The sequence below is a fragment of the Conger conger genome, chromosome 1 (assembly GCF_963514075.1).
Source record: "Conger conger chromosome 1, fConCon1.1, whole genome shotgun sequence".
Taxonomy (NCBI): domain Eukaryota; kingdom Metazoa; phylum Chordata; class Actinopteri; order Anguilliformes; family Congridae; genus Conger; species Conger conger.
The window spans coordinates 37,852,554-37,880,093 of record NC_083760.1 but is presented as its reverse complement, the minus strand read 5'-3'; the positions used below and the strand labels follow the sequence as shown (position 1 = coordinate 37,880,093).

Below are 27,540 nucleotides of genomic sequence, written 5' to 3'. Positions count from 1 at the left end.
GTGACATCAAACTATCTCTACAGGTCAGGGGTGAAGGTATCTCCATCAACCGTTCGAAGAAGAGTTAGAGAGCAGCAATATAGAGGCTATACCACAAGATGCAAACCACTCATCTGTAGTAAGAATCAGAAGGCAAGATTACAATTTGCAAAGAAGTAGCCACAAAAGTTGAGCCCCAAAAGTTCTGGAACAAAGTTTTTTGGACTGGTAAGACCAACATTAACCTCTACCAACGTGATGGAAAGGCCAAAGTGTAGAGAAAGAAGGGATTTGCTCAGATCCAAAACATACAAGCACATCTGGGAAGCATGGAGGAAGTGTCATGACTTGGGCTTGCATGGCTGCTTCTGGAGCAGACTCACTAATCTTTATTGATGATATAACTCATGGTGGCAGCAGCAGGATGAAGTCTACAAAAACATTCTGTCTGCCAACTTCAAGAGAAATGTGTTTTACATGGGAGTTGTATTGTATTCTTTCATAGAAAAATGGCTAAAGCTAATTTGAATTCTCACTTCCTCCACCAACAACATCACAAAACATGACGTTGCTGGGCATTGCTGAACATGGGAGTGCAATTAATTTTCTGGAATTCAAAATGGACCCAGTGTGTAGTTGGACATTCATTTCACAAATTGAAAGACTAATTTAAATGTCTTGTGTATCCAACCAAACTATATCCTTAGCATTATGCCTTTATAACACTCTTCTGTGATTTGAAAATATTTTATATTAGAATATTAGAAGCCTATAATTCTGTCAAAGGTGAATTGTTTCTCAAAGCTGACTAAGTTAGTCTTCTTTCACAAAATATTCACCCTCCAGTTTCCCATACCCCTATGTGGATTAACCATCAGTCCAGAACACATTTCTACCCATGCAGACGTCAGATCCATCCAATAAGCAGACCAAAATGGCTCACTGAGATTACCTTACTAATGAATATTGGACCCATGTTTCATAGACATGCATACTTTAAATACAGTTTCCTGTGAATAAACGGCCCCGAGTCTCCCCGAACTCACACTAATCTCCTTTTTAATGAGGAAACATCAGTTCACAGAAGAGAAGTCAATATAAATCAGTGTTTACAAAGTCTGATTAAGTCTGAAATATTTAATCAGTGTGGAGGTCCCAGACGGGCTTTATGTTAATTGCATGAGTCTGAGCAGTTTTCAGGGAGCTTCGCTTGTGAAGTATTTGAGCTACCATTCCTGTACAGTATATCTCTCAAGTGGAAGCATAACGGTGTGCTGAGCTGCTTCACTGTATGTGTATTGCGCTCCATCCAAAAACTAATAATAACAAGAAGAAGGAAGGAGGGGGATGTATTTTCATAATAATAATACTTACGTTTGAAAGTTACGTTACTTGGCCCTTTCAAATGACACTACAGATGGTTTTGTCAGTTTAAGATGACTTTATACTGTGTGTACACTACTTGGCCACATAAGACTTCAAGTAGAACAATGTAGCAATGAAATCCCACATGCTTTAGTCAAAGTTTAAAAAAGAGAGAAGGTGCTCTTATGGAGCAAATTTAGTTGGAGTATTATTAACATGTTTTGCACATCGTCAGCATATTTTGTCAATTGCAAAACCCGATCCAATCTCACTCAGAATTCCTTCAGCTCATAGCTAAAGCACATTGCGAGCCTCTAGCTAACCTGGTAGATAGCCAGTTCTGTGAATGAAAAATGGTGGGTACTGAATAGTTAATATTTGTAAGAGAAGCTAGGATGACTTTGACTATCTAGCAGTCTCAATTTAATTTTTATGCGTTCGGCCAACATAAGTAAAATAGACCATTCAATTAATTAAAAAGGAAAAATCTGCACACAAACGCTAGTTTATTTGCTCACATATAACAACATATATTGAGACAAAAATGTTTAGCTTTTGAATGCATTTACATGCATTTTACACATAGACAATTCATTAAAAAACAACGGTTTTATTGACGTTTGATTAGGAGAAGTGCTTAATTGCCCAGTGGCATCCGGCTAGGTCTAAGAAGGTTAATATGCTTTTTGAACTGTTTTTGAAAAATATAAGATAGAAATAAATGCATTTGCAATGTCTTAAACCAAAGTAATGTTTTGGTTTCTTAGAACCTAACAAAATATTTTCAGTGACTCTTCAAATAGGTCCAATACATAAAAAACCAAAAACCATTTCTTAAAAATAGCTCCTAAAATTTCCTAAAGACTCCTCAAAAACTCTACCTAAAACAGAATCAAGAGCCCTTATGATCAAAGGCATGTTAGGTAGATGTAGTCTTAACATTGGAGACATGTTTTGTGGGCATGTCTGTACATACGTCTGTTCTACAAGGCTAAATGTCAAGAGTGGCCAAATGTATTAAAGCCATACATCCAAAAGCTGTCTCAATACATCTCAGTCTCAATCTAATACTTCAAGAAGCTGTTTGAAAGTGCAATGTTGTGAGTGGTGCCTTCAATTTAGTTCACAACATACATGAAAAATTAATTTGCCAAAATGGTTTGCCATCTTTTACACTATCCACGCTGCCTCTGCCACAGCTGCTGGCCTCAAATCGCTCTGCCTCACTCGCTGGACAGCCATAACAAGTGGCATATAATTCTTGAATTCCAATTAGAGAGTACTTCTGAGTGAGGGAAGAAAAATGGAAAACAAATTCTGTTTCAAAGTTAGCTTGCCAGGCTAGTTTTCATGTAAACACTTTAACATGCATTTTTAAGCAACAATAAAGCAACTTGATTTCCATCCTGTATAGATTAAATCTAGGGAGGGACTTCCTGTCTGGAATGTAGGAAAACAAATTTAAAAAAACTTATCTGTTTTGCAAATGGTTTACAGCAATGTGAAGTAGGCTACACGGAATTTGTATTCAGTGGGTTTTAACATTCAAAATACTAGGTATTGTCCTCATATGTCCAAAGCCATTACTATTTCTTAGTAACATTAGCCTAAATCAGCGGTTCTCAAACTATGGTTCGCGACCCCACTTGGGGCCACCAAAAAAAATAAAAAATTTAAATAAATTGAATATATATGTTTTAACCATAAGAATTTCTTTACATTTTTTAAAAATAAAAATGCCTGTTTTTTTTTGTAAAATCTGTCTTTTCTGACCGATTATTTTTAATCTACCGACATGCATGCTGTGGCGGGCTGCTGGTTGAGAGAGAGAGAGAGAGAGAGAGAGAGTAAAATAGGTGCAAAACAGTGCTTTATTTTGCTCACACGTGCCTTCAGGGCACTGCCAAGCTATTTAGCTCAGCCAGGGGTTTTTTTTCTGTCCCACAGTTCAAAAATCAAAAAGGAAAAAATCAAAAACTCAAAACGAAAAAAAGACCGGAAAAAAAGTCATCGGCTACAAAATTAGGGACGCGGGAATTCGGTGCGTCTTTCCTCCGTCCGTGGGATTGGGTCGGGTCCTGCGGCTTTCCGGCTGCCTAGTCGTCCGTCCGGGAGGCGTCGTGCTGGGGCAGAGAGGGAGAGATTAGCGGGGTTAGGGGGGTGATTTCCTCACGTGCGTCTTTGCTGTTGAAGGTTCCGTTTGCGGACTTTCGTTCAGTGCCCCTGGGCTCTCGCGGTTCGTCCAGGCTCTTGGCGTTTCTCCGGTTGCTGGTTTAGCTCGGGCTTCCCTAGTAGGGTTTTTTTCTCACTCCGGCTCCAGGTAACCCTCCTCCGTGCTGAGCCCCGCTTGGCGTTTCTTTTCTCTTTTTAAACGCTGCCGCGCCCTTCCGCAAACTCGGCGCAGCTGTGCCTGTGTAATTAGAGGTTAGTAATTTCCCGTCCCATTCCTCACGCGTCTCGTCTCGGGGCCGCTGTCCTCGGTGCTGACCCTCCTCCCGGCCTCTCTCCATGGTGCCGCTCTTAGATACGTCAGGGGAAAATATTCGCCGTTAATTATTTTCCCCAGCACTTGGCGCCGGCGCACTGGCTGTTCGACCCCAGTGGTGTACCGATCGCAGGTCGGGCCATCACAATGCGTTTAGGGTTTCACAGCACTACCCCATCGCATGTGTAGCGCGCCAATACGAAAATTGACACGTTTGTTATGGTGCTGGAGTTGAGTCAAATTCTGGCAAAAGACCAGGAGAAAATTACAAAAATACAAATAAAACAAAAAGGAATAAAATAAGTTCCTTGCCTATGGACCGGACATGAGGAGGACCCAAGACCACAATGTGTCGTGTGTGGGGAAGTTCAAGCTAACGAGAGCTTTAAGCCGTATAAAATGCAATGTCACTTGAAAACTAAAAACAGCGCATTTGAAGCAAAGCCGCTAGATTTCTTTCTGAGGAAACAAAAAGTTTTACAAGGCATTGACTTTAATTAAAAATAAATATAGATCGCGTCTGACAGTTGAAGGGGATCTCCGCCTCTTTCTCAGCCCAACGCAGCTACGCATTGATGAACTGTGTTCAGCACTCCAAGCACATCCATCCCATTAAATCATTTTTCATAAAGATATAGCCTGTGAATGTACTGTATTTGCTACCATTAAGTCTGTTTTATTTGTTTTTCATAAAGGCATAGCACGTGAATGCATTTGCTACTATTTTGGAAATAGACCACCAATATATGTTTCAGAGTTGAAATCGCACAATAATTTATGTATGGGGTCGCGATTTTTTTCCCACCCATTAAATGGGGTCGTGGGGTAAAAAAGTTTGAGAAACCCTTGCCTAAATGCAATCAAGGTGCACCCGTACTTTATCTATGGTATTAATAACAACTAGTCATCTATGCTAAATCATTTTGGTGAGGAATGCGATGATGAAGTAGCAGGTGTTTTTTTTTTTTTTTTTTTTCTAGATATGACTTTGGGTTAGATGATTATGTGCTGCTGACTGAACACATAATATTATACTGTGGCTATTGCTTGCTGCAACTCGACAGTCAGTAGTTACTTTCCTGTTAACTCATAATGCTAGTTTAGGCTAATTGAGCAAAGAAAGGTTTGTAATTCCACATGCACAAGCTAGCTGGCTTTGCTGGAATGATACTGCAGTGCAAGCAAAGTCGGGGTTTTCTGCCATTATATTTAGTATTTTTATATTACTTTTGGCATTAGATATGGCCCCCGACTTCTGAAATGATTCTGGTGCCCCTGGCCCGGGTACACTTACATTTTGCTTCATAGATCTTTATTAGTTCTGCATATCAACCTTAGATTTTGCACACTTGTGGTCAAGGATTGTATGATTCAGGAAATGTATAGTGGGCTCCAGAATTATTGGCACCCTTAATAAAAATGAATAAGAAATGCTAAATATAATAAACAACACAGATTATAATCTGCATGTTATGTTAAAACATATGGGGAAACTATATACCTGTACCTTTATTCCAATACTATCATGTTTCAATGTTTTTTATTAAGTAATCTAATTTATTCTAAAAACCATAGGTACTATTTATTGGAACCCCAAATAATCATTGTAAATAAAGTCAAACAAAGTGAAATTGGCAATACAATTTTACTTAGTTAATATCAGTCTAGAGGAACTACTAGAGTATACAAATTACATAGAAACCATGCAAAGTCTCTTTGTCATCCATAAGCATGGGAAAAGCCAAAGAACTCTGGTAATGGGTAAAAAACGAAACAAAAAAAAAACACCGAAACAGAATACCAAAATTATATTACATTATTGGCATTTGGCAGACACACTTATCCAGAGTGACGTACAAGTGATTAGACTAAGCAGGAGAAAATCCTCCCCTGGAGCAACACAGGGTTAAGGGCCTTGCTCAAGGGCCCGACGGCTGTGCGGATCTTATTGTGGCTACACTGGGATTAGAACCACCGACCTTGCGTGTCCCAGTCATTTACCTTAACCACTACCCTACAGGCCGCCAAAATGGTTAAACATACCACTTAGCACTGTAAGGGCAATAATAGAAAGATATGGAATGGTTGCAGTCTTGCCAGGAAGTGCATCTTGTTCAGTGTCCCCATGTACAGTGAGGAAGATGTTGACGGAGGCCATAAAGAACCCAACGATCACAGTTTAAGAATTGCAGGGATTGGTTGCATCTTGGGGTCTCTAAGTCTCAAAAAGATCCATAAAATGGCACCTCCAACTCTTTGGAAGGTTGGCACGAATACACCCCTTACTGAGCACAATAAACAAGACTGGAATTATGGCTGGAAGAGAGTGTTAAGTGTTTTGATATGGCCATATACACCTTCAACATGTTTGGTAGTAAAAGAGGAATGCATATAGTGAAAAGCACCTCATACATACTGTCAAATATGGAGGTGGGTCATTGATGTTTTGGACATACAGTCAGGTCCATAAATATTGGGACATCGACACAATTCTCCTCTTTTTGGCTCTATACACCACCACAATGGATTTGAAATGAAACAAACAAGATATGCTTTAACTGCAGACTTTCAGCTTTAATTTGAGGGTATTTACATTCTATATGTGCCTCCCACTTTTTAAGGGACCAAAAGTAATGGGACAATTGGCTGCTCAGCTGTTCCATGACCAGGTGTGTGTTATTCCCTCATTACCTCATTTACAAGGAGCAAATACAAGGTCTAGAGTTCATTTCAAGTGTGCTATTTGCATTTGCAATCTGTTGCTGTCAACTCAATATGTCAATATGAGATCCAAAGAGCTGTCACTATCAGTGAAGCAAGCCATCATTAGGCTGAAAAATCAAAACAAACCCATCAGAGAGATAGCAAAAACATTAGGTGTGGCCAAATCAACTGTTTGGAACATTCTTAAAAAGAAAGAAAGACCGGTGAGCTCAGCAACACCAAAAGAACTGCTCATGATCCAAAACATACCACCTCATCAGTGAAGCATGGTGGTGGTAGTGTCATGGCGTGGGCATGTATGACTGCCAATGGAACTGGTTCCCTTGTATTTATTGATGATGTGACTGCTGACAAAAGCAGCAGGATGAATTCTGAACTGTTTCGGGCAATATTATCTGCTTATATTCAGCCAAATGCTTCAGAACTCATTGGACGGCGCTTCACAGTGCAGATGGACAATGACCCGAAGCATACTGCGAAAGCAACCAAAGAGTTTTTTAAGGCAAAGAAGTGGAATGTTATGCAATGGCCAATCACCTGACCTGAATCCGATTGAACATGCATTTCACTTGCTGAAGACAAAACTGAAGGGAAAATGCCCCAAGAACAAGCAGGAACTGAAGACAGTTGCAGTAGAGTCCTGGCAGAGCATCACCAGGGATGAAACCCAACGTCTGGTGATGTCTACGCGTTCCAGACTTCAGGCTGTAATTGACTGCAAAGGATTTGCAACCAAGTATTAAAAAGTGAAAGTTTGATTTATGATTGTTAGTTTGTCCCATTACTTTTGGTCCCTTAAAAAGTGGGAGGCACATATACAAACTGTTGTAATTCCTACACCGTTCACCTGATTTGGATGTAAATACCCTCAAATTAAAGCTGAACGTCTGCAGTTAAAGCACATCTTGTTCGTTTCATTTCAAATCCATTGTGGTGGTGTATAGAGCCAGAAAGGTGAGAATTGTGTTGATGTCCCAATATTTATGGACCTGACTGTATTTTGCTGCCAGGGGCACTATTTCAGATCATTGGCACAATTAATTCAATAAAATACCAGAAAATATGTTTTTTAGCACTTGTTTCACTTTAGAAAATTGTGAGATTTATTTAGCCCTTTATTTTCCTAATTTAGGTAAAAATGAAGTGCCAAAAAAACAAAAAATGTTACAATGCAAAAATGTTGTTGAGTTCAAAATGCAACCACAAAGGCAATTATTCAAATAACCCAGTTAACCACTACATTTATTAAATATTTATTACGATATTAAAATATGACAGATGCTGACAGAAGGGAAGAAATAACAGTGATTGTACAGCATGAAGTCACTGCGTAATTTGGTAGTAACACAATGTAGATCACATTGCCATGCAGCTATCCTGAGCAACTACGGGTATGAAACACTATTTTTTTCTTCTCTCTACATGCCTTGCCACAGGAAACATCGAGTACAGCTGTCCAGCCACCAATGAATGTGAGATCACCAAGCGTAGACGCAAGTCCTGCCAGGCCTGCCGCTTTATGAAGTGTCTAACGGTGGGCATGATGCGGGAAGGTAAGAGAAGCATCACTCTGTTTTCTTCTTTCTTCTTTTATTTAATGACATATTTCCTATTCCCCAGTCCACCCTGCACCCAAATGGAGAGAGAGAGAAGGGAAGCAAAAAACAGAAAAGAGGAAAGTCAAGGTCAAAATTGATCTTGGAGGCAGCCTAGGGCACCAAGCCACTGGCTCCACTCAATGCTGCCCAAAATACCCCCCCCCCCCCCCCCCACTTCCCATAGCAGGCAAGCTATCAAGCCAGCCTCTTTTACAATAATCCCAGGAGAGGAAGATATAAACGTGTACATTCTGATACATAAAGAGTTAGTAGGCATATGTCTACTTCCATTTTTCCATTTTAAATGCAGACATCCCACCCATGTGAAGAATATTTCAAGGAGACCAATGGAGCAGGGATGGGGGTGCTGCACAGTGTGGAATGGGGGGAGTGATTGCTGCATAGTTAACAACCTTGGAGGGCGGAGGTTCTGCACAGTATGCAACCAAGGGGTCTCCCCTACATTTTTGGTTCCTTAATTTGTCACTGTCTGGCAGTTCACAAAAGGATAATACATATTTCTAAACTTCACTTCCGCCTGTGGTGCAGATTGCCGTTTCACGTGAGACTTCTGCCCACTCGTGGGTATCAGAGACCAGGTAACAAATCCCGGGAGACTCCCGGACCTTCCGGGAGAGGTGGGATGCCTGGAAAGGAGATGTAAATCCACGTCAAAGAATAGTCACAATAGATAGTTCTAGGAGCATCCATTCATCTTTTATTATGAGGTGAAAATTGCACCAGTCATTACAACTCCATAAGGTTTTGCATTATTTTGAGCAAATGGCATCTGTCCGTATCAGTATAAAGGGTTTACTTTTGTCACAATTATGGAAAAGGAAACATTGTGTGTGCATCAGAAATGGTTTCTATCATAACCTGAGCACAGAATGTGTTCTAAGTAAAATGCTGGATGAGACGTTTGTCAGGTTTTTGCTGTTGGTCAGTTAAGAAATGATGCCTCCAGCTCAAAGCGACTGTGACAGCCCTTATTGTCTCAATATAGACCTCAGGCACATTGCCAGGAGGTATCTCCTTCCTTCCTCTTTTAAGCTCCCTATTCTCTGGAAGTCATTTTTATATACACATGTGAACAACCCAGCCTCCAGCAAAGGAGCTGAATGAAGACCTCACCAGTCAGGTCAAATTATATGAAAACAATGCAGAAGGAGTCAAACCACAAGCAAAACCCACTTGTCATATATAATACATGTTTAGAATGTATGTATGTGTGTGTGTGTGTGTGTCTGTGTGTGTGTGTTTGTTTGTTTGTGTGTTTGTGTTCATGCATGTGTGTGTGTGTGTATGTAAGTAAGTGTACGTGCATATGTATGCATTGGTATGTACTGTATGTGCATTGGCTATGCTTATGCATTTGGTTCATTTCACATTAACAGCATCACAGGATCAGCATTGTTTTGCCCCAGTCGTGTTCTTCAGTGTACATTTACCTGTGTGTTGCAAGATTTTCCTATACACCAGGTCAGGATGATGGGTACATAACTGATAAGATGAGAGTTGGTTTGAGAAAGGGCTGAAGGATGTTTCACAGTGTTTCATATGGCATCTTTTCCCATGAGTTCCCAGACAAATAGCAGTCTTTTGTTCTTGCTCCAAGCCACCCATATGCACATATATCAAAATGGCACCACCATTTGTTGTAAATGCTTGGATTTAATACAGTGGTCCCACTCTACATATGAATAAGGGTCATTTGGTAAATTGATTAATCAATTTTCCTATTTTCCTATCATGTACGCTAAAAGAAATATGAAAAAATGCTTGGACACACAATTCTACCTCATGGCTATTAGCTATAATTATTTATATATATTTGCTGTAACATTATAGGTTTCAAACATACAAGGCTTCCTTTCTTTGAAGTATTTATATTTACAGCAATATCACTGAACGTTTGGTGCAATGCCCAGCTCTTCTGAACTGAATATACTGTAAATGCTCCACACTTTATTGTTTGAGTATTTCTGCAGATGTCAGCCAGCATTAATTGCGCGATTGGCTTCATTGTAATGGGAGATAACTTATCCACGTTGTCATTTTCAGGAATGAACTCCTAATGGGAGTAGAGGTGGGGTATTTCCACTGGGGGGGTGCGGAATGGGGGGTTGTTAGTTGGTAGAGGGGTTGCTGCAGGGGTAGATCTTCTTTGGGTCAGCTCTGTCACTGAAGGGAGAAGGGGTGTGGGGGAGCTCTCTGTAATCCAGATGATACAGGCTGCCCCCAGAACTTAAATCACACAGCTAAGGGTGTACCCCACAGGGGTCCCACTGACTGTGCATGGGATCATATCAGCTCTCCTGTCTCAGAATGAACTGTAGGTTGGGTGATGGGGGAGGGGTCTCAAAACGCACCCCTCTTTGGTGATAAACCCAGTCCCTGCCTCATGATCAGAAACATAACCTTGGCTCCACTACCAAATGGCTGCTTCAAATCCCCTCAAAGAACCATTTTTCTTCTGACCACTACAGTCTTGGTGCTTTTTTAATGGCAGGCTTATAACAGGACAGGAAAGGAGGGCAGGAGAGGACTGGAGAGTGAAGGAGGGACAAAGGAAAGATAAAGGAGTTAACAGATCAGTCTAGTTAGCAATCCTACTTCTATTGGGGGCACAGGTAGCCTGGGCCACTGCCATAACACCTCATTCCTATTTATATATTTACTGTATATACAAGGAGTGCATTCACATTCATAAAGATGCACATATACATTAACAAATGCACTTTTTTTACATGCAGACACCCACACATACACTTACATGTGTGCACAAATGCACACACTTCAAATGCACACCTACACTCACAGATGGGAAATTGATGTTTTCCATTCTTAACTCAGCTGCTGGTATTCTGCCTGACCTCAGGGCAAGTTGCTTCATGTCCCCGTACCTCAAGCCACCCAGCTGTAAAATTACATCCAGTGACAGGGCCAGAACCAGAGCAAACAGTTGCACTACAGTCAGACCTTTTTACAGGTAACTGAGTGACTAGGGCTACTACCCCATTAACATCTCAGTCCTAACTGAGTTTGTGTTAATGGAGCTCCATTAACAGAAAGAAAGAAAAAAAGAAAAAAAGTAATATGGATTTGTGCGTGTTTATATGGGATGCCTTTTTGACTGACTGGCCTCATTCACAAAACGTTTCTGAAATTCTTTTTACTTTTGTTCTTACAGTTTTTTTTTTTTTTACAATTGCTAACAAGCATTTTTCAAAACTGAGTAGAATTTTTCAAAACTCTTCATGCAACTCTCAAAGATTATGATTGACAGTTGTTACAGCATATGGAAATACAATTGGAGAATGGTGGTGGGAGCACCTCATGCTTCACTTTTATTATTTTGAGAAAATAGTGAGTTAAATGCGCATTTCATTATTATGTTTCCTTCATAAAATTTTTTAATAAAATATGTTTTTTTTTTTATTCTTCTCTCTCCTCAAACTGACTTGGTGCCCTACGTGAATGTGGTGCCCTGTAAACTTACAGTTTAGACGTTCTCAGTGATGGCTTGCTAGGTCGTATAATTTTGGGATGCTGATCATGTTCACAAAGTGACAGTAGATTATTAAAACGGTGCAATAACATCTATGATTTAGCAAGTTCGCCGCTACCTGATAACTAACTCAGACAAGAAAAAGTTTAAAGGTGATTACGTCTCCAGATGAGTTTGTTAAAAGTATTTTAAGGGAAGAGAGAAGGAGCAAATGACAGAAATGGAATAGAAAGCAAAACTGCCAAGGAAGAGCAGGAAATAAACAGAAACAAAGCAGTGCAAAGTGATGAGGATGCAAAAATAGATGAATAGGTGAAGAGGAAGTACAAATGAGAGAATGGTCAGAGGAGGAGAAGACTTCTTAATGTGATATAACAGTTTGGTATAACACTGATATTATTACTGATTATCTGAGTTCTCAGTTGTCCTACTGTAGGGAAGAAGAAACAATCATGAAGCTTACCTTATTGCCTCTGTACAATCATAGTTGCACTAATCATGCAACAATAATAAACAATTACAGTGGGCACCAGAAGTATTGAAATAAAATGAAGAATAAATGTGGTATATAATAAACACAGAAATATACATGTTATGGGACACTGGGAAAACCATTTTTATTTCAATACAGTTAGTCTCATGTTTCAATGGTTTTATTAAGTCATCTATTTTTTCTGAAAACCATAGGAGCCAAATTTGCCAGCCCAAACAATTACAACAAGTAATGAAAATAAAGTGATCCAATTTCACTTAATCTATCTCTCTGATTAATGTCTCTGCTAGGAAGTCATAGGTAGATTGTCCAGCAGGACAATGAATCCAAACATACAATCAAAATCCACACAGATATGGTTAGGTGAAAACAACATCCATGTTGTCTCTAGACTTAAATCCCATCAAAAAACTGTGGCCTGAAATGACGAGGGGGGTGCAAACCCAAAGGTATCAAGGATTCTGAAAAGTTATGGTGGAATAGTGAAAAATCCCTCCGAATGTGTTATCTAACCTTATCACAAATTATAGGAAAATACTGATGGCTGTCATCTTTGCTAAGGGTGTTTGAACAAAGTACAGCATTAAAGCAGGGATGCCAATAATTTAGGAAACTTGGCCTAATAATAAATAAAAAAAAGAAACCAGGAAATGTATTGGAATAAAAGTATATAGTTTTCCTATATGTTTGAACATAGCATACAGATTAATATCTGTTGTTTACTAAATACAGTCTTGCGGCTTCATTTTTATCAAGGGTGCCAAATTCTGGAGCCCACTGTAGTTGTGGCGCACCTACCATGTCATAAAAATCTCACTCCAGCCAGTTGACCAATGTTGGCAACTCTGTTGAAGTATTTACTTGCACTTCCTAGCTAACAAGCGAAGACAAGCAATAAGCTGCCACAGGCAGGTTTTTACCTTCAAGGAAGACTCTGGGATTTTTAGTTAAAAGTCGAAGCTGCACTGACAGTAACCTGCCGAGAAACCAGAGGGTTTCCTTTTGACATAGATTTACATCACAAATATGAATATTGTAATAGCCTAGACATCCATCCATCCATTATCTTAACCCGCTTATCATTTATTTTGCGATCTGAATTGCACGCTTTCCAGTAGTCAAAAGTTGCCATGCCTGTACCCACTCGCAAGTCAAAATGTAGTTCTATTTAATTCAGATTTTGGAAGGGCTCCGGGTGTTACTTAGTGAATTTATCCAGCTAATTCAGTAATCCTGCTTTGTGATGTAGCCCCCAGGGTTACTCGGGATGCTTTCACCGACCAATGCAGATGTCACTAAAACAATCAAAAATGAGAAGCTTACATATTGCTACTTTAAACTTCCAATATTTCTGAAGAAACTTCATCATGGGTTTGTTTTCCAGAGAATTTCCTTCAGGAGAGCCTGGGGAATAACACTTTTAGGTTTTTGCTTAATTCAAAAATATAAACACATATTACAGCAAATATTTTCCATCCAGAAAGATGCCCGTCTTTGCTATGACTATAGACCATCGGTACAGTTTGAGGCAATTCCTGGCGATTACAGTTCAGTTGAAAGTAGCGGGAGAGAAACTGTTACACAGGCATGTTTAAACAGCTCTAGGGCATGTTGAAACATTGTCTGAAATGTAGAAAAATGGACTGGAAAATTTTTATTTTTGTTTTAATACAAGTCAATGGTTTGTGAATCCAAGATTTCTTACCGTTTACATTTTTCATCTGATAATTGTCCTATAGAATGAGGAAAGGGAAAATAAGAAAGGGAATGCATAATTACCTGGCCCTCAGCCAACCCAAAGAACTACCTGTACAAAACGGTTGTGAGTCTAATCTGATTTGAGCAAGGAAACCATAAGTGGCAGGGAAACTCCGCCTCTTGCCTTAATAGTAAACAAGCAACGTTCATACACAGTTAATCCAGCCAAAACCAAAGTACATTACCGAGGGAGAAGGCAGTCTTGAAATCGGTACACTGAAAAGGCCAGTAACCAGGAAAGCTGTCAGCGGGGCAGTAGTGCAGATGGACGGTAGGCAGGCTTGAGGGTCGAAGACGGTGCAAGAGTCAAGGCCGAAGTCTGCTCCGTGGGGCAAAAGCACAAAGACAGCAGGCAAGAGTTCATGGTACAGGCAATAAACAGGTTTTGCTCACAACAGGCAGACAATGGCTTGGCCAACCGCTCAAGCAGAGGCAACAATTTCACAAAGACATGACATGAACACTGAGCTTATATGCAGGTGTAGACAGGTGCAGACAATTAGCTTGAGAGTAGCATGCGAATGGAAATCAGGTGTGGAGGATTGACAAGTCGTTAGTAATAAACCTATCCTGCCCTAGTGTTAGTAAATTAGTAAATGACATGCACAAGAAACGTATGGTAAACATGAACACATGGTAAGAATGTTAGTATTACCCAATCCTGATCTAACGTTAGTAGATTAGTAAGAAGACACTGGGAAACAGTTTGGGAAGCGTGAGTGACAGCAAGGGAGACAGAAAGCATGAACGCAAGGTTTGCGGAAAGAGATGAAAAAGTGGATGCTAATCAATAAACGGAACAACATAACATGAAACAAACATAAATCGTGACATAACAAGTTTGCAAACTGTGACATGAATAAACAATATAACGTGACATGACAAGAAAATACACTGTAACAAAAACTAAACCTGAAACGTAATATGACATGAAAATGAAACGTAACAAGAAATAAAACATAAAAACGTGGTGAGACTAGACTAACATAATACATGACATGAAAATAAAATAAAGACAATAGCTAAATATGAAACATGACATGACAAGCATGAAACGTGACAAGAAGTACGAAAATTGACCTTATCACCTAGCAACTCCTGCACCGGCTGTCAGTCTGGTGCATGCATTCACTTCAACGACCCCACCGTAGGAAAGTTCAGCTAGCTACTAGCCTAGAGGTAATTGCCTCACACTTCTGATTTATTTTGCCGGTTTTATAAAATGGACAGAGAGACGGATGAGGATGACGAGAGAACAAAATCAGACAAACAACCAGCAAAAAAAAAAAAATGATATACAACTACAACTCAGACTGGGCAAAAAGAGAGCACTTTTCTGAATGGATAATGGCGTGTGGCAACCCTAGCCGTGGGTATGCAAACCGAGCACAGGAGAGAACTATGCGGACTCCCAGCTACTGCATAGCCTACCGAGGACTGATAACGACAAAGTGAAAACAAAAATACAAACAAGACATCCATCTTAAATTCACTGACAAAGCAGGAAAATGACAAATTCACTGAAACAGAGACGGGAATACATGAAACACATCCATCCATCCATTATCTGAACCCGCTTATCCTGAATAGGGTCGCAGGGGGCTGGAGCCTATCCCAGCATACATTGGGCGAAAGGCAGGAATACACCCTGGACAGGTCGCCAGTCCATCGCAGGGCACACACACCATTCATTCACACACTCATACCTACGGGCAATTTAGACTCTCCAATCAGCCTAACCTGCATGTCTTTGGACTGTGGGAGGAAACCCACGCAGACATGGGGAGAACATGCAAACTCCGCACAGAGAGGCCCCGGCCGATGGGGATTCGAACCCAGGACCTCCTTGCTGTGAGGCGGCAGTGCTACCCACTGCACCATCCGTGCTGCCTATGAAACACATTAACTCTCTAATTCAAATGATGAAGCAGGAATACTTATACAGAGATGGAGGCCTCAGTCACGGAACCCTTTTTTTTGGCGAGTTTGCAAACCTCTCCTCTGAGAGGAGCAATACTCCAACGACCACGTATACCACTTGACTTTAGGAAAGTCAGCAACCACCTGATGTTCACCTAGGCTCAACTGATGTCTTACAACCGGGTCCAGCTTAACTCAACCTAGAGCTCCTTACTTCCCAAAGGTAGCTTTTAAACAACGTGCACCATCTGTTCTCAAATTATACTGTTACATTACATTGGCCTTTATATGGTAGAAGATGCCCTCGATATATGACTGCTGTTGACAATTATTGTAAATATAGTATTAGTATAGTATACTATAGTCCTACTAATGTAATAATAAGAATAGTAACAGTTGTAACCTGCTTACCCATTAGTGGGGAGGCTGCCCCCACATCAGTGCCCCCAGCCACTTTTCATATCTGACTTTCATTCAGTTCAATATAGCTAAATATACAAGAACACTACTAGCTAAGCTGTGTGGTAGGCATGAGAGGATCAACTGCATGATCTAACTGACATTGCAGCTGGCTTAGTTATGAAAACTTATTAATATGTGATATTATTTGTATGTTTTCAAATACATATTTCAAGTTATGTATTCCGATTATAGCAGACATTGTAACAGACACTCACAATGTTTGTAAAGTACATTTTAAGGCCAATTTTATGTGCTAAAACCATAGACTGTGGCTAAAACACGGGCAACCACGTAATTTGGTCAAAACAAAGATAATAATGTGACTAAGATATCGGCTTCTTTTGACCAATCTTCGCAGAAGACTTGATGGGGAAATTATTGTGGTTGTGCTGAGAAAGAACTGAGGTCCAATGTTTATAAGCTTGTATTCATTAATGTAATGCATTTTGTCATACATAATTCTACCTCATTCTCATCCAGTCCACCATACAGTATTATAGTTAGAATACATTTTCTCTTTATAATTCATTCATAGTCTGTGTGGGGATTGGGGACAAGATAAAGAAGGAGGTGGGGGCACCATCCTTTTGGCATTGATGTGATACACTTACGAATATGTAACATCTAATTCCTGAGGCAGGCAATTAACACTCCCTAGTTATTGAGCACTGTGCAGCTCTAGCTGTCCTAATAAAGGGAGGAATTTGGATTCTGACAGCAGAGGCTTGCAAAGTTAGGTTGTCTCTCTGGGGAGGCACAGCTTGCCATAGCAGCTAGTCTTCCTCTTATGAAAGTGGGCACGGTGGGAAGACATACCCATCCTTTTGAGAGCACAAACACGCATAGACACACACACACACGAACATCTATGTTTCTATGAGAGGGGACTGTCAAGACCAGGACAATAATTTCTGGACATTATTTAAAAACAAAACAGACACAGAACATTTTTCATGCTGTTTCTTGAGACTTAACTTTTAATGTTTTTTTTCTTTAAATAACCAAGAGTGGACCTGAATGAAGTCTAGCTCACAGCTGGTGGACTTAAACAGTCTACAGGGGGACTATTTACAGTGGCATTATAAAGTATTCACTTTTTGCAACTGAAGCCTATAGCCAAGAAGCCTATAGGCTGGTGTGGCTATATGATCACTGTACTAAAATTAATGTCACAGGCAATGTCTTTGTTAATTTACAGCTTAACATATTCTAAAAATGTTTACCAAAGACTCAATTAATATTTAGCATGTTGCTTAAAAATGAGAATCTATTGAGATGACTGTTTGAGGTTTCAGTATATTAAATAGTGCTCTGGTTTTATGCATTCTGCCATATGACTATGCACCAACATATTATTATTACGCACAAAAAGACAGTTTTCTGACTTGATTCTTGTTTTTTGACTGTGTACACTCGAGTGTAAGCATGTTGTACAATATAACAGAATGTGACCATGGTGAGGATCTACTGTAGAGTTATAAAACTTTAAATACAATGAGCCAAGTCATTACAGATATTTTATACTGGATACCTACATTTACCATTTATAAATTTACAGCTAGTAATATTTTAAGAAATGTAAAACTGAGACTTAATGAATAATTAGCATATTGTTTGAAAATATTACACACACACATACTGGCATGTATACAGATACACATACACACATACAGTGGGCTCAAGAACTATTGGCACCCGTGATAAATATGCACACAAAATACTAAAAAAACAATGTAGTTATTAAGGATTTTTTTTTTTTTTTTATTAAAAATGTATTTCCAACAAACAGGTTCCACAATTATTGGCACCCCTGGTGTAATACTTTGTGCAAACACTCCTGGCAAGGACATCATTGATGTCCTTGGGTTTGCGCGTATGGACCCCCGTCTATAGTTCAGACCACAGGTTGAGAGACTGAGATGGCTTTTGTAGAACATGCATGTTGTTTTCACTTAAAGGTACAATAGGTAAGATTTTTGTGTTAAAACATTGATACAAGACCATTGTAAATCCCTTCCTATCATTGAAAAAGGCTCACTGACATGTTGAATCGCCCTCTGCCTGTGTTTATAATCGTTAAATTCAGGTTTTAAAATATACAGTTGACGGCCCGACACTGTACCAAAACATTGTATAACTGTACAATAATTCAAGACCTTTGGTTGAAAATTGGTTCTAAGTGCCAAAGCCAATGGTGTGTCAACATCAGCGTTTTTACAGAAAAGGGGGAGGGATAAACAGTGTTGTGGTTCGAAGGTGTTTGTTGCTGCTATTCCTCTCTTCCGAAATGACCTATTGTACCTTTAACCATTTCTGAGTGGATTTCCTACTGGACAATCTACCTATGGCCAAGTCCAAGCTTCCTAGCAGATTCTCTGCCAATATTTTGTGGTACTTTTTCATATTAATTGTGCCATTGATCTTAAATAGTACCCCTGGAGCACTGGCAGCAAAACATAAATGAGTTTTGGAGTTTAAAGTTTCACCACATGCAGTACCATGTAATTCCAATGGAGGGAAGAAGGGTGAAACTGATGTAGGATGAGATGCCATGCATTTTTTTATATGGCGGGTGGTCTTTATTTTTTGAAATATGAAAGATTCTACAGGTCCTGGAGCATCTGTTAAGATAGATGTCATCATGAACACCAGTATTATTATTTATTAATGTAATGTTTATTTGAGTAGGGACAATGCCAAGAGACATAGCATCATTGCTGCCAGTTTATACCATGTTCTGCATACAGAGATTATAGCTATTGCACGTTTCCACATCCTGAGTTAGACAGAATAAGACAGAAAGTGTTAAATAGAAGAAATTATGAAAAAAAGATACATGCGTGTTATATATTACAAATAGAAGGTAGTAGAAAAGTATTTAATAACAAACTTAATATATGATGACTAAAAATGTGAGCAGCTCTGTTTTTATTTCAGCCAACAGTTTGGCAACGGTAGCAACAAGCATATTAGCTTGCCGAATTTACAAATATCCTAAATGGCTAATTTGCTTGTCGCTACCGATTGTGAACTGGTATTGTTTTATAACTAGATATGTAGTCTTCACTTGGATAATAAGCAATAGTATATAGAGTTTCAGTGATAGCTTGTCTGGAGTGCAATTTCGGCAGATACATGCGAACAATCAGAATAAGCCTCCATGCCATTGGCTGTGGCAATTAGAACCAATTTTCAACCAATGAGCTTGAATTATTGTACAGCTGTATAATGTTTTGGCACAGAGTGACGGCCAATTAACTGCGTATTTTGAAACCGAATTTAAGGACTATAAACACAGGCAGAGGTTGAGTCAACATGTCAGTGAACCTTTTTCAACGTTTTACAATGGGGATTTAGGGAGGCTGGTAGCAGGTTATCGTGACAACACTCCCCGATGACGTAACCCTCAAATTCAAAAGAACGTTGTTGCCCTTGGCTAGAGGCGAGTTCGTCTTTAGCTGACTGCTAACGCGTTCATTCAACAAATATTTGGACAAGTGAGAGGCCGGGGTTCAAATCCCACCTCGGACTCAGACAATTTCTCACCTGTTATATACGCTTCAGGGACCAGTCTAGTGCTTTTTAGGGTTAAAAAGAGTTTGAAACAAAGAGAAAAGGAAAGGGAACAGCCAAGCCTTGAATCCAGATTTCCTACATGAGAGACTATCGCTGTAACCACCGCACTAAATCTGTTGGGAGCCAAGGCGGCCTCTTCGCTATACGAGGCAGTCGTTCAGGCATGTTGAATACTTCCTCCTGACCCCACCTCCTCTTTCTTTTGATTGGGTGCCTGGGAGAACCAATCACATTTACTTCTGCCCTCAGAACATATTTCAGTAGGTAAACCTCCAGTGTGCCTATTTTCCCCATCAACATTTCTCTTTTTCATATTTTATAAACTTTGGCACTACAGACAGTGGGAGCAGCAGCAGTGTTTGTGCAGCACAAGACCAAGTAAGCCCAGTCATAGTAATTCATAGCTTCAGCCTTCTTGTAACACTGCCAGGGAAGAGTTTGTATGGATAAAATAAGCTACGTTTGTCTATTTAGCCAACTTTACCTATAATGGGCAATGTACAGTTGTGTTCAAATAAATAGCAGTGTGTTGAAAAAAGTGAATGAAATGCAAATGTTTAATTTTTTTCAATATTTCAAATGTAGTGGAAACATTACACATTCAATTTCAAATCAAAGCATTAGCACATTTTATCAAGTCTGCGTTATTCTTTTACAGGAAGCAAAGAAAAGGAATATTAATCTGTTAAAAAAAAAATGGCAGTGTCAACATTTTTCTCTTCAGACTCTCTTCAAACTGTATAAACTGAATATTTTTTAAAGACTTAACTTCACTCTAAATTACTGAACTAATATTTAGTTGCATAACCATTGTTTTTGATAACTGCTGCACATCTGCAGCAGTCAACCAACTTGAGAAACATGTATTTCAGCCATGCACCGAGAAACAGGAAGCAGAAACAGAAACAGCCCAGGATGAACAAACTACATTCCACAATTTTTAGGTTTTGCTTCAGAAACTGCATTTTTAATGTCAGCCCACAACTTTTCTGGGGTTGAGGTCAGGGGATTGTGCTGGCCACTCCATTTCCTCAATCCTTTTTGTCTGGAACCAAGATGTTGCTCGCTTACTCGTGTGTTTGTGGTCGTTGTCTTGTTCAGGGGAATTTCCTCTTCGGCATACGGTAACATAATCTCTTTAGGTATTTTGATGTATTCAAACTGATCCATGATCCCTGGTATACAAGCCCAACACCGTACTATGAAAAACATCCCCATATCATGATTTTTGCGCCATCGTGCTTCACTGTCTTCGCAGTGTTCTGTGGCTTTAATTCAGTACCCAGGGGTCGTCTGACGTACTGTCATCGACCGCTAGACCCGAAAAGAACAATTTTACTCTCATCAGTCCACAGAATGCTACGCCATTTCTCTTTGGGCCAATCGATGTGTTCCATGGCAAATTTTAACTGATGCCACTTTTTTCAACAATGGTGCTTTACAGGGGCTTCTAACTGATACCTTCGATCTTCTGACTGGAACAGCACTTACAGGTAATTGTAGATCATATTTGATCTTTCTGGAGCTGATGAATGGCTGAATCTTTGCCATTCTGACTATTCTTCGATCCGTTTTAACAGTAGTTGCTCATTTAAGCTGATCATCCTATAATTTGCAGCACTTCTTTATACATTTTCCCCTCTCCAATCAACTTTTTAATCAAATGATGTTGTTCCTCCGAACAATGTTTGGAACGTCCCATTTTACTTAGCAATTCAGAAGGAAATATATTTTATAACAATGTGTGAAACATTTGCTTCCCTTCTTTCTTAATAAAGGACAATTAATGACACCTGTTTTTTCACCGAATGAATGAATTCCCTAATTAAACTCCACACTGCTATTATTTTGAACACACTTTCAGTGAATGAGTCAATAACACAGATCAAGCAGTGTGCATGTCAAGACAGTTGTGTCTTGTTTTTCTATTACACTCCTACATCTACAAGTAAATAATTTGCCATTCAGAAATATCGCTACTATTAATAACAGTGGTTCATCAGGTTACTGATGTTGTACTGCTATTTTCTTGAACACAACTGTATACATTGTGAAAGCATACCCATTTCTACAAAAAAGTGTGTTTGTTCTCAGTCGGTGCCTTGATGATGAGAATTTGTAAACTATCAATTGCACTAAGGACTTTTGAAGTTTCACTTGATGCCTGTGTTGGGGCTTGGGAAACTGAATGAAATCAGTATTCACAATACATTGTCACTTTATCTGGATGGAAGGTTTGCTTATTCCATTGCTTTGTCTGACAAGCCCAAGAAAGCTGAATGTGACATGGAGCTGTCAGCGCTTTTTCTGAACTAAATCCCAGAGAGTAGAGGCTATTTAAAGTGCACTTTCTTTTTTATGTTCCAGAAGTAAATTATTTTCATTATTTAAAAGTATTATTTTTTGTGAATAAGCCTGCTTAAACATGTTGAAATGTATAGCTCTATTTATAGGTCAGTCACTAACTGGAGCATGACCTTAACATTTCTGTCAAGAAGGTTGCATAAACATAATATTTCATGCAGTGGAAATCTATATCATTCAATTATTTTATTAACTCCATAATCTAAAGGGTGTGGGCATGATTACGTAAATCTTTCTATAACCTGCCTCTGTTTCAGCACGATCAGGAGAAACTCAGTATTTGCGGAAAAAAATTGTTCTGCAAGAGGTCTGTAGTTATCGCAGTTTTAATTGTGATTCGCAAGGGATGCATTTTTGTGAAACACATTTTGTTAAGATATTGTGTTCTGCAAGTGAAAATCCTCACTTTCGTGAAACAAGCCTCAGTTTCACATTTAATTGTATTGTATTACTGCCCGGGAAATCAATTTCAGGGCAACTTCACCCTGGAGCTGTGTATCAAGGCACAGCCAATGTCATTTAAAATACATTTCATAGCCTATCTCTCCCATCATTCACTAGAAAGCTACGCAACAAAACTGTATTTACTTGTGGAAACAGACGTTTCAGCTCTATCATTAGCACCTCATGAAAAAGGGCACTGCTGCCCAACTACTGTCAAACCTGCAAGTACTTCAGACTGCTATGGATGAGAGTGCTCACATTTGCTGTTCTGTCCTGATGCACATATGAAAATACATTTAATGTACTTGTAGACCCACTGTCATATGACATGTGATTAGGGGTGTGAACGTTTAAATGTTTGACTGAAACTCAGTTCTAAACGTTTTTAAAAAATTGCGAACGGATAACATCATTTTTTTCTGAAGTTGAAATTGTAAGCCCAGTTTCAAATAAATGCATGTTCACCACCAGGCGTATTATTACGGTTAAACTGGCAATTGACAAGCTACAGTAGAAGCAATATTTGGCCATAGGGATTGGAATGCTACAGTATTATAGTTATCAAAGAATTTCTGGTGTTGACTTATGGCTTATTGCAACTTTATGTTGTTTCTTAAGGATCACAGAGGATCCGTGTTTAATCGTTGACACGCAAATTCAAACTTGCTACCGGCAAACTGAGCATAGCTTTCCATATATAAACACAAATAAAGCAATACATCATTGTAAAATGTTGCATGCAATACGCTGTTTAGATTAGAATCAATCCGTGGCCATTTCTCAAATTAGCTATGAGAATAATGTAATTTCAGACAAATCAAAAATGTGCGACGCATTTAAACAACATTTTGTAGCTTCTGGCCTTCTATTTGATAGGCTATCAGCCAATACGGTCTCGCCGGGACACGTCCATGACCCGTCATTGGCCGAAAACCTTTCAATCCCCTCCCCTCTTGCTAATAGATTCTCTTTTAGACCAGTTAGTGACTATGAAGTCTTCATGGCACTCTCCCATCTGAATATTAAAAAGTCTAAGGGTGAGGATGACATAGCCCCATATCTTTTGCGTCTCAGTGCTCACCTGGTCGCCTCCCCACTTGCTCACATTTTTAACCTAACTTTTATCTCCGGTGAAATCCCATCGGTCTGGAAGTCCGCACAGGTCGTGCCCCTGTTGAAAGGGGGTGACACCAGTGACCTAAACAATTATCGTCCCATCTCTAGACTGCTGCCTAGCTAAGGTTTTAGAAACCCTGGCAATTGAACGGCTGCAGGCTTTTTTAGACGCATACAATATCCTACACTCACACCAATCAGGATTCAGACCCGGTCATAGCACTGTTACTGCCACTTCCCTCGTCATTAATGATATTGTGAATGGTCTTGATAATCGCCAACATTGTGCTGCCCTCTTTGTCGACCTCTCTAAGGCCTTCGACACTGTTGATCATGGTATTTTGTTAAGTATGTTAGCTTCCATTGGCCTGAACGACCTTTCTCTTAGTTGGTTCTCTAACTACTTGTCTGGGAGAAAGCAGTCTGTTGTTGCTGGCAATCTTAGATCCAGCTCTTTATCTGTTGTTAAGGGTGTCCCACAAGGGTCCATTTCTGGTCCAATTTTATTCACTCTTTATATAAATAATATTCTTTTCCCTTCTGTACACACTAATGTTCATTATTATGTGGACGATACAATAATTTACTGCTTTGGTCCCACCCCAGCTCAGGCAGCTGCAAGCCTGCAGTCAGCCTTCGACACATTCCAACGATCTCTGCTTGATCTCAAATTAGTCTTAAACTCAAACAAAACTAAATGGATGTTTTTCTCTCGATCGTCAATTGTTAATAATAGCCTTTCTCTTCACTCTCTGCAGGGAGAACTAATTGATTGTGTCGACTCATTTAAATACCTGTGTATTTGGCTGGATACCAAGCTCTCTTTTCGCACACATGTTGAACATCTCATAAAGAAGCTGAGGATTAAAATTGGCTTTCTTTACAGGAATAAATCCTGTTTCTCTCTTCAAACCTGGAAATCCATTGTTCAGTCCCAAATTATGTCTGTTTTTGATTATGGTGACATTGTGTATATGTATGCTTCTCCTGCCATTTTGTAGCTGCTTGATGCTGTGTATCATGGTGCCCTGCGCTTTGTAACGGGTGATGGTTTCCTTACTCACCGATGTGTTTTGTATGAAAAATTGGGTTGGTCGTCCCTAACTGCACGAAGAGAGCTACATTCCCTTCCATTCATCTATAAAGCTCTAATTGGTAAACTTCCATCGTATTTATCCTCGCTCCTCATTCACAACTCTATGAGTTGCCGAACACGCTCGCAGTCACAAATCAGATTGCTCATTCCGCGCGTGAGGACAGAATATGGAAAGACTGCTTTTTCTCACTATGCCCCGGACAAGTGGAATAGGCTCCAGGACACTCTAAAATTGGATCAATTTGTTTCTCTAGACTCTTTTAGTGTGCTCCTCGTGGGTACCATGACTGAGAACTGCTCGTGTTTTACCAGATTTTTAGTGTCTTACCAATTACTATCTGTTTTTTATAGCTTGTTTTTTGTCTGCTCTTATCTTGTCTGTTGCAACCTGTATCTTTTATATATGTTTTTTGTAAACAGGGCACCCTTGAAAATGAGAGCTTGCTCTCAAGGGACTTCCCTGTATAAATAAAGGTCAAATAAAAAATTAAATAAAATAAATTTCTGGGGGTTAAGAATGCAAACACCACAGGGAATTGAATGCTACAGTATTATCGTTATAATTTCTGTGTTTTAAATCTGTATCTTTCGGTTCACACATGGCTTATTGTATGGCGTTTCTTCATCCATGTTTATTCCTTGACACGCAAATTCAAACTACTGGCAAACTGATCATAGCTTTGCACTATGCGCTATCTGCATAAAAATAAATTAAGCAATACATTATTAGGCTATTTATCCATCAGATATTGAAAGCCAAAATTCCATGCTTTCAGCTAATTATCTTGGAATTAACAAGGGACGACTGATACCAGATTGGGTAGACTGTGTTCCCTTGGCTGTGTCCAAAATGGCTCCCTATTCACAAATTGGTAATCCCTATCTAGTGCATGTCCATATAGTGCAATATAGAGTACTGTGCAAAAGTTTTAGGCAGGTGTGAAAAAAATGATGTAAAGTAAGAATGCTTTCAAAAATAGAAATGTTAATAGTTCATTTTTATCAATTTACAAAATGCAAAGTGAATAAAAGGAAGAAAAATCTAAATCAAATCAATATTTAGTGTGACCACCCTTTGCCTTCAAACCAGCATCAATTTTTCTTGGGACACAAAGTCGGGGATTTTGTAGGCATATAGTCAGGTGTGTGATTAACCAATTATACCAAACAGGAGCTAATGATCATCAATTTTATATGTAGGTTGAAACACAATAATTAACTGAAACAGAAACAGCTGTGTATCAGGGTTAAAACTGGGTGAGGAACAGCCAAACTCTGCTTCAAACTGCTGAAGACAATTTAATGTCATACACCATGGCAAAACTGAGCACAGCAACAAGACACAAGGTAGTTATACTGCATCAGCAAGGTCTCTCCCAGGCAGAAATTTGTGGTTTGTGAATATAGTTGCTTATTGGCTATCCCAGACACTAAAAAACTCATACTACACAAATAACTACACAACTTCCCTGTGTTCCCTGTGAAGCTCACAATATTCACTTGAGAAATATTGACTTCGAAGTCCTCCAAAGGAAGTTCTCTATTTAGACAGAGGCATTGCAAATTTGTTGTAAACTTCAACCTTTTCGGCCATAATATCTAAAAAGCAGTTTTTGCTGAAGCTAACAGTCTCAGCATGCGTATTTAAAATGATTCATTACGCAGGCAAAAAAATTTTGTTTTATGTAAGCCTAACAAACGATACACTGTTGGACTTAATACACCGTTACTTAAATACCATACCACTAGCCGCTTCAGCTGAAGTTAATACTGTATTTTTTGCTGACAGAATCAGGCCTTTACTGTACAACAGGATTATCGATACTGGTCAGAGAAGTCCATACGGGGGCTCCTTTTGTTCCAGAGAGCCTAAATGAAATGTAGGTAAAAGCATTCATTTGCTTTTACCTACAATACAACAATGATAATTCCTCCAGAGAAACTCTAAAATAGAAAGAAATAATGCACATTCTCTTAACGTTTCTTGGAGTTTAGAATTGCATTATTATGCATTTGATTTGCTGGACCCTTGCTGTGAAGGGTCACATTACCTTGTTTCTTGTAGTATCGGGATTTCCAATATGCTGAGAAGCTATGGTCCCCCCATGCTTGTCGTGCCACCCACATGTTACAAAATGAGGAACTGTTGTTCATTAAAAACTCATACCATCTATATTAGGGGTGAGCGAGTACAGCATCTGTATCTGCATCCGTTCAACCAACTATATTATCTATATCAAGAAATATTTTATCTGTAGTCCATCTAGGGGCCTTGCTATTGAAAATTAAAATCAGGAGAATTTTATTTATTTGTTAAAAATAAAAGGAAAGTCAGGCCAAAGGACCCCAAAACGCCTAGAACATAAGAAGAAAGCCAGTCCATATGAAAGCCACAGGGTGAAAGGCATATAGGCTAGAACTGGCACAGCTGAGGAAGAAAACAAACCAACTATTTACAGAACAGCCTCTGCCAGTGTATTTGAGAAGAAGAGTAAAACATTTAGAAATTACTGGAACTCTTTATAAAAAATAAAGAAAAAATGCTGCATACATTGCTGGACAATAATCGTATGCTCAGTAATTTTCATTGTTAAACGTACCAAAGGTCCTGTGATCAAATCGTTTTGTAAGTGGCCTTCTAGCTCATGC

At 39.3% G+C, this 27,540-nt stretch overlaps 1 protein-coding gene across 2 annotated transcripts in view; it reads left to right on the top strand.

Annotated features, from left to right (window-relative positions):
* Window positions 1–27,540, top strand: part of esrrga (estrogen-related receptor gamma a) — a 194,216-nt gene that overhangs the window by 54,021 nt on the left and 112,655 nt on the right. Inside the window, exon 3 of one of the 2 annotated variants that reach the window (XM_061237495.1) lies at window positions 7,990–8,106. In XM_061237495.1, the coding sequence (XP_061093479.1) occupies window positions 7,990–8,106 (117 nt within the window). Of the gene's footprint in view, window positions 1–7,977; window positions 8,107–27,540 lie in introns of both variants that reach the window. The other variant, XM_061237487.1, reaches the window with a different exon arrangement.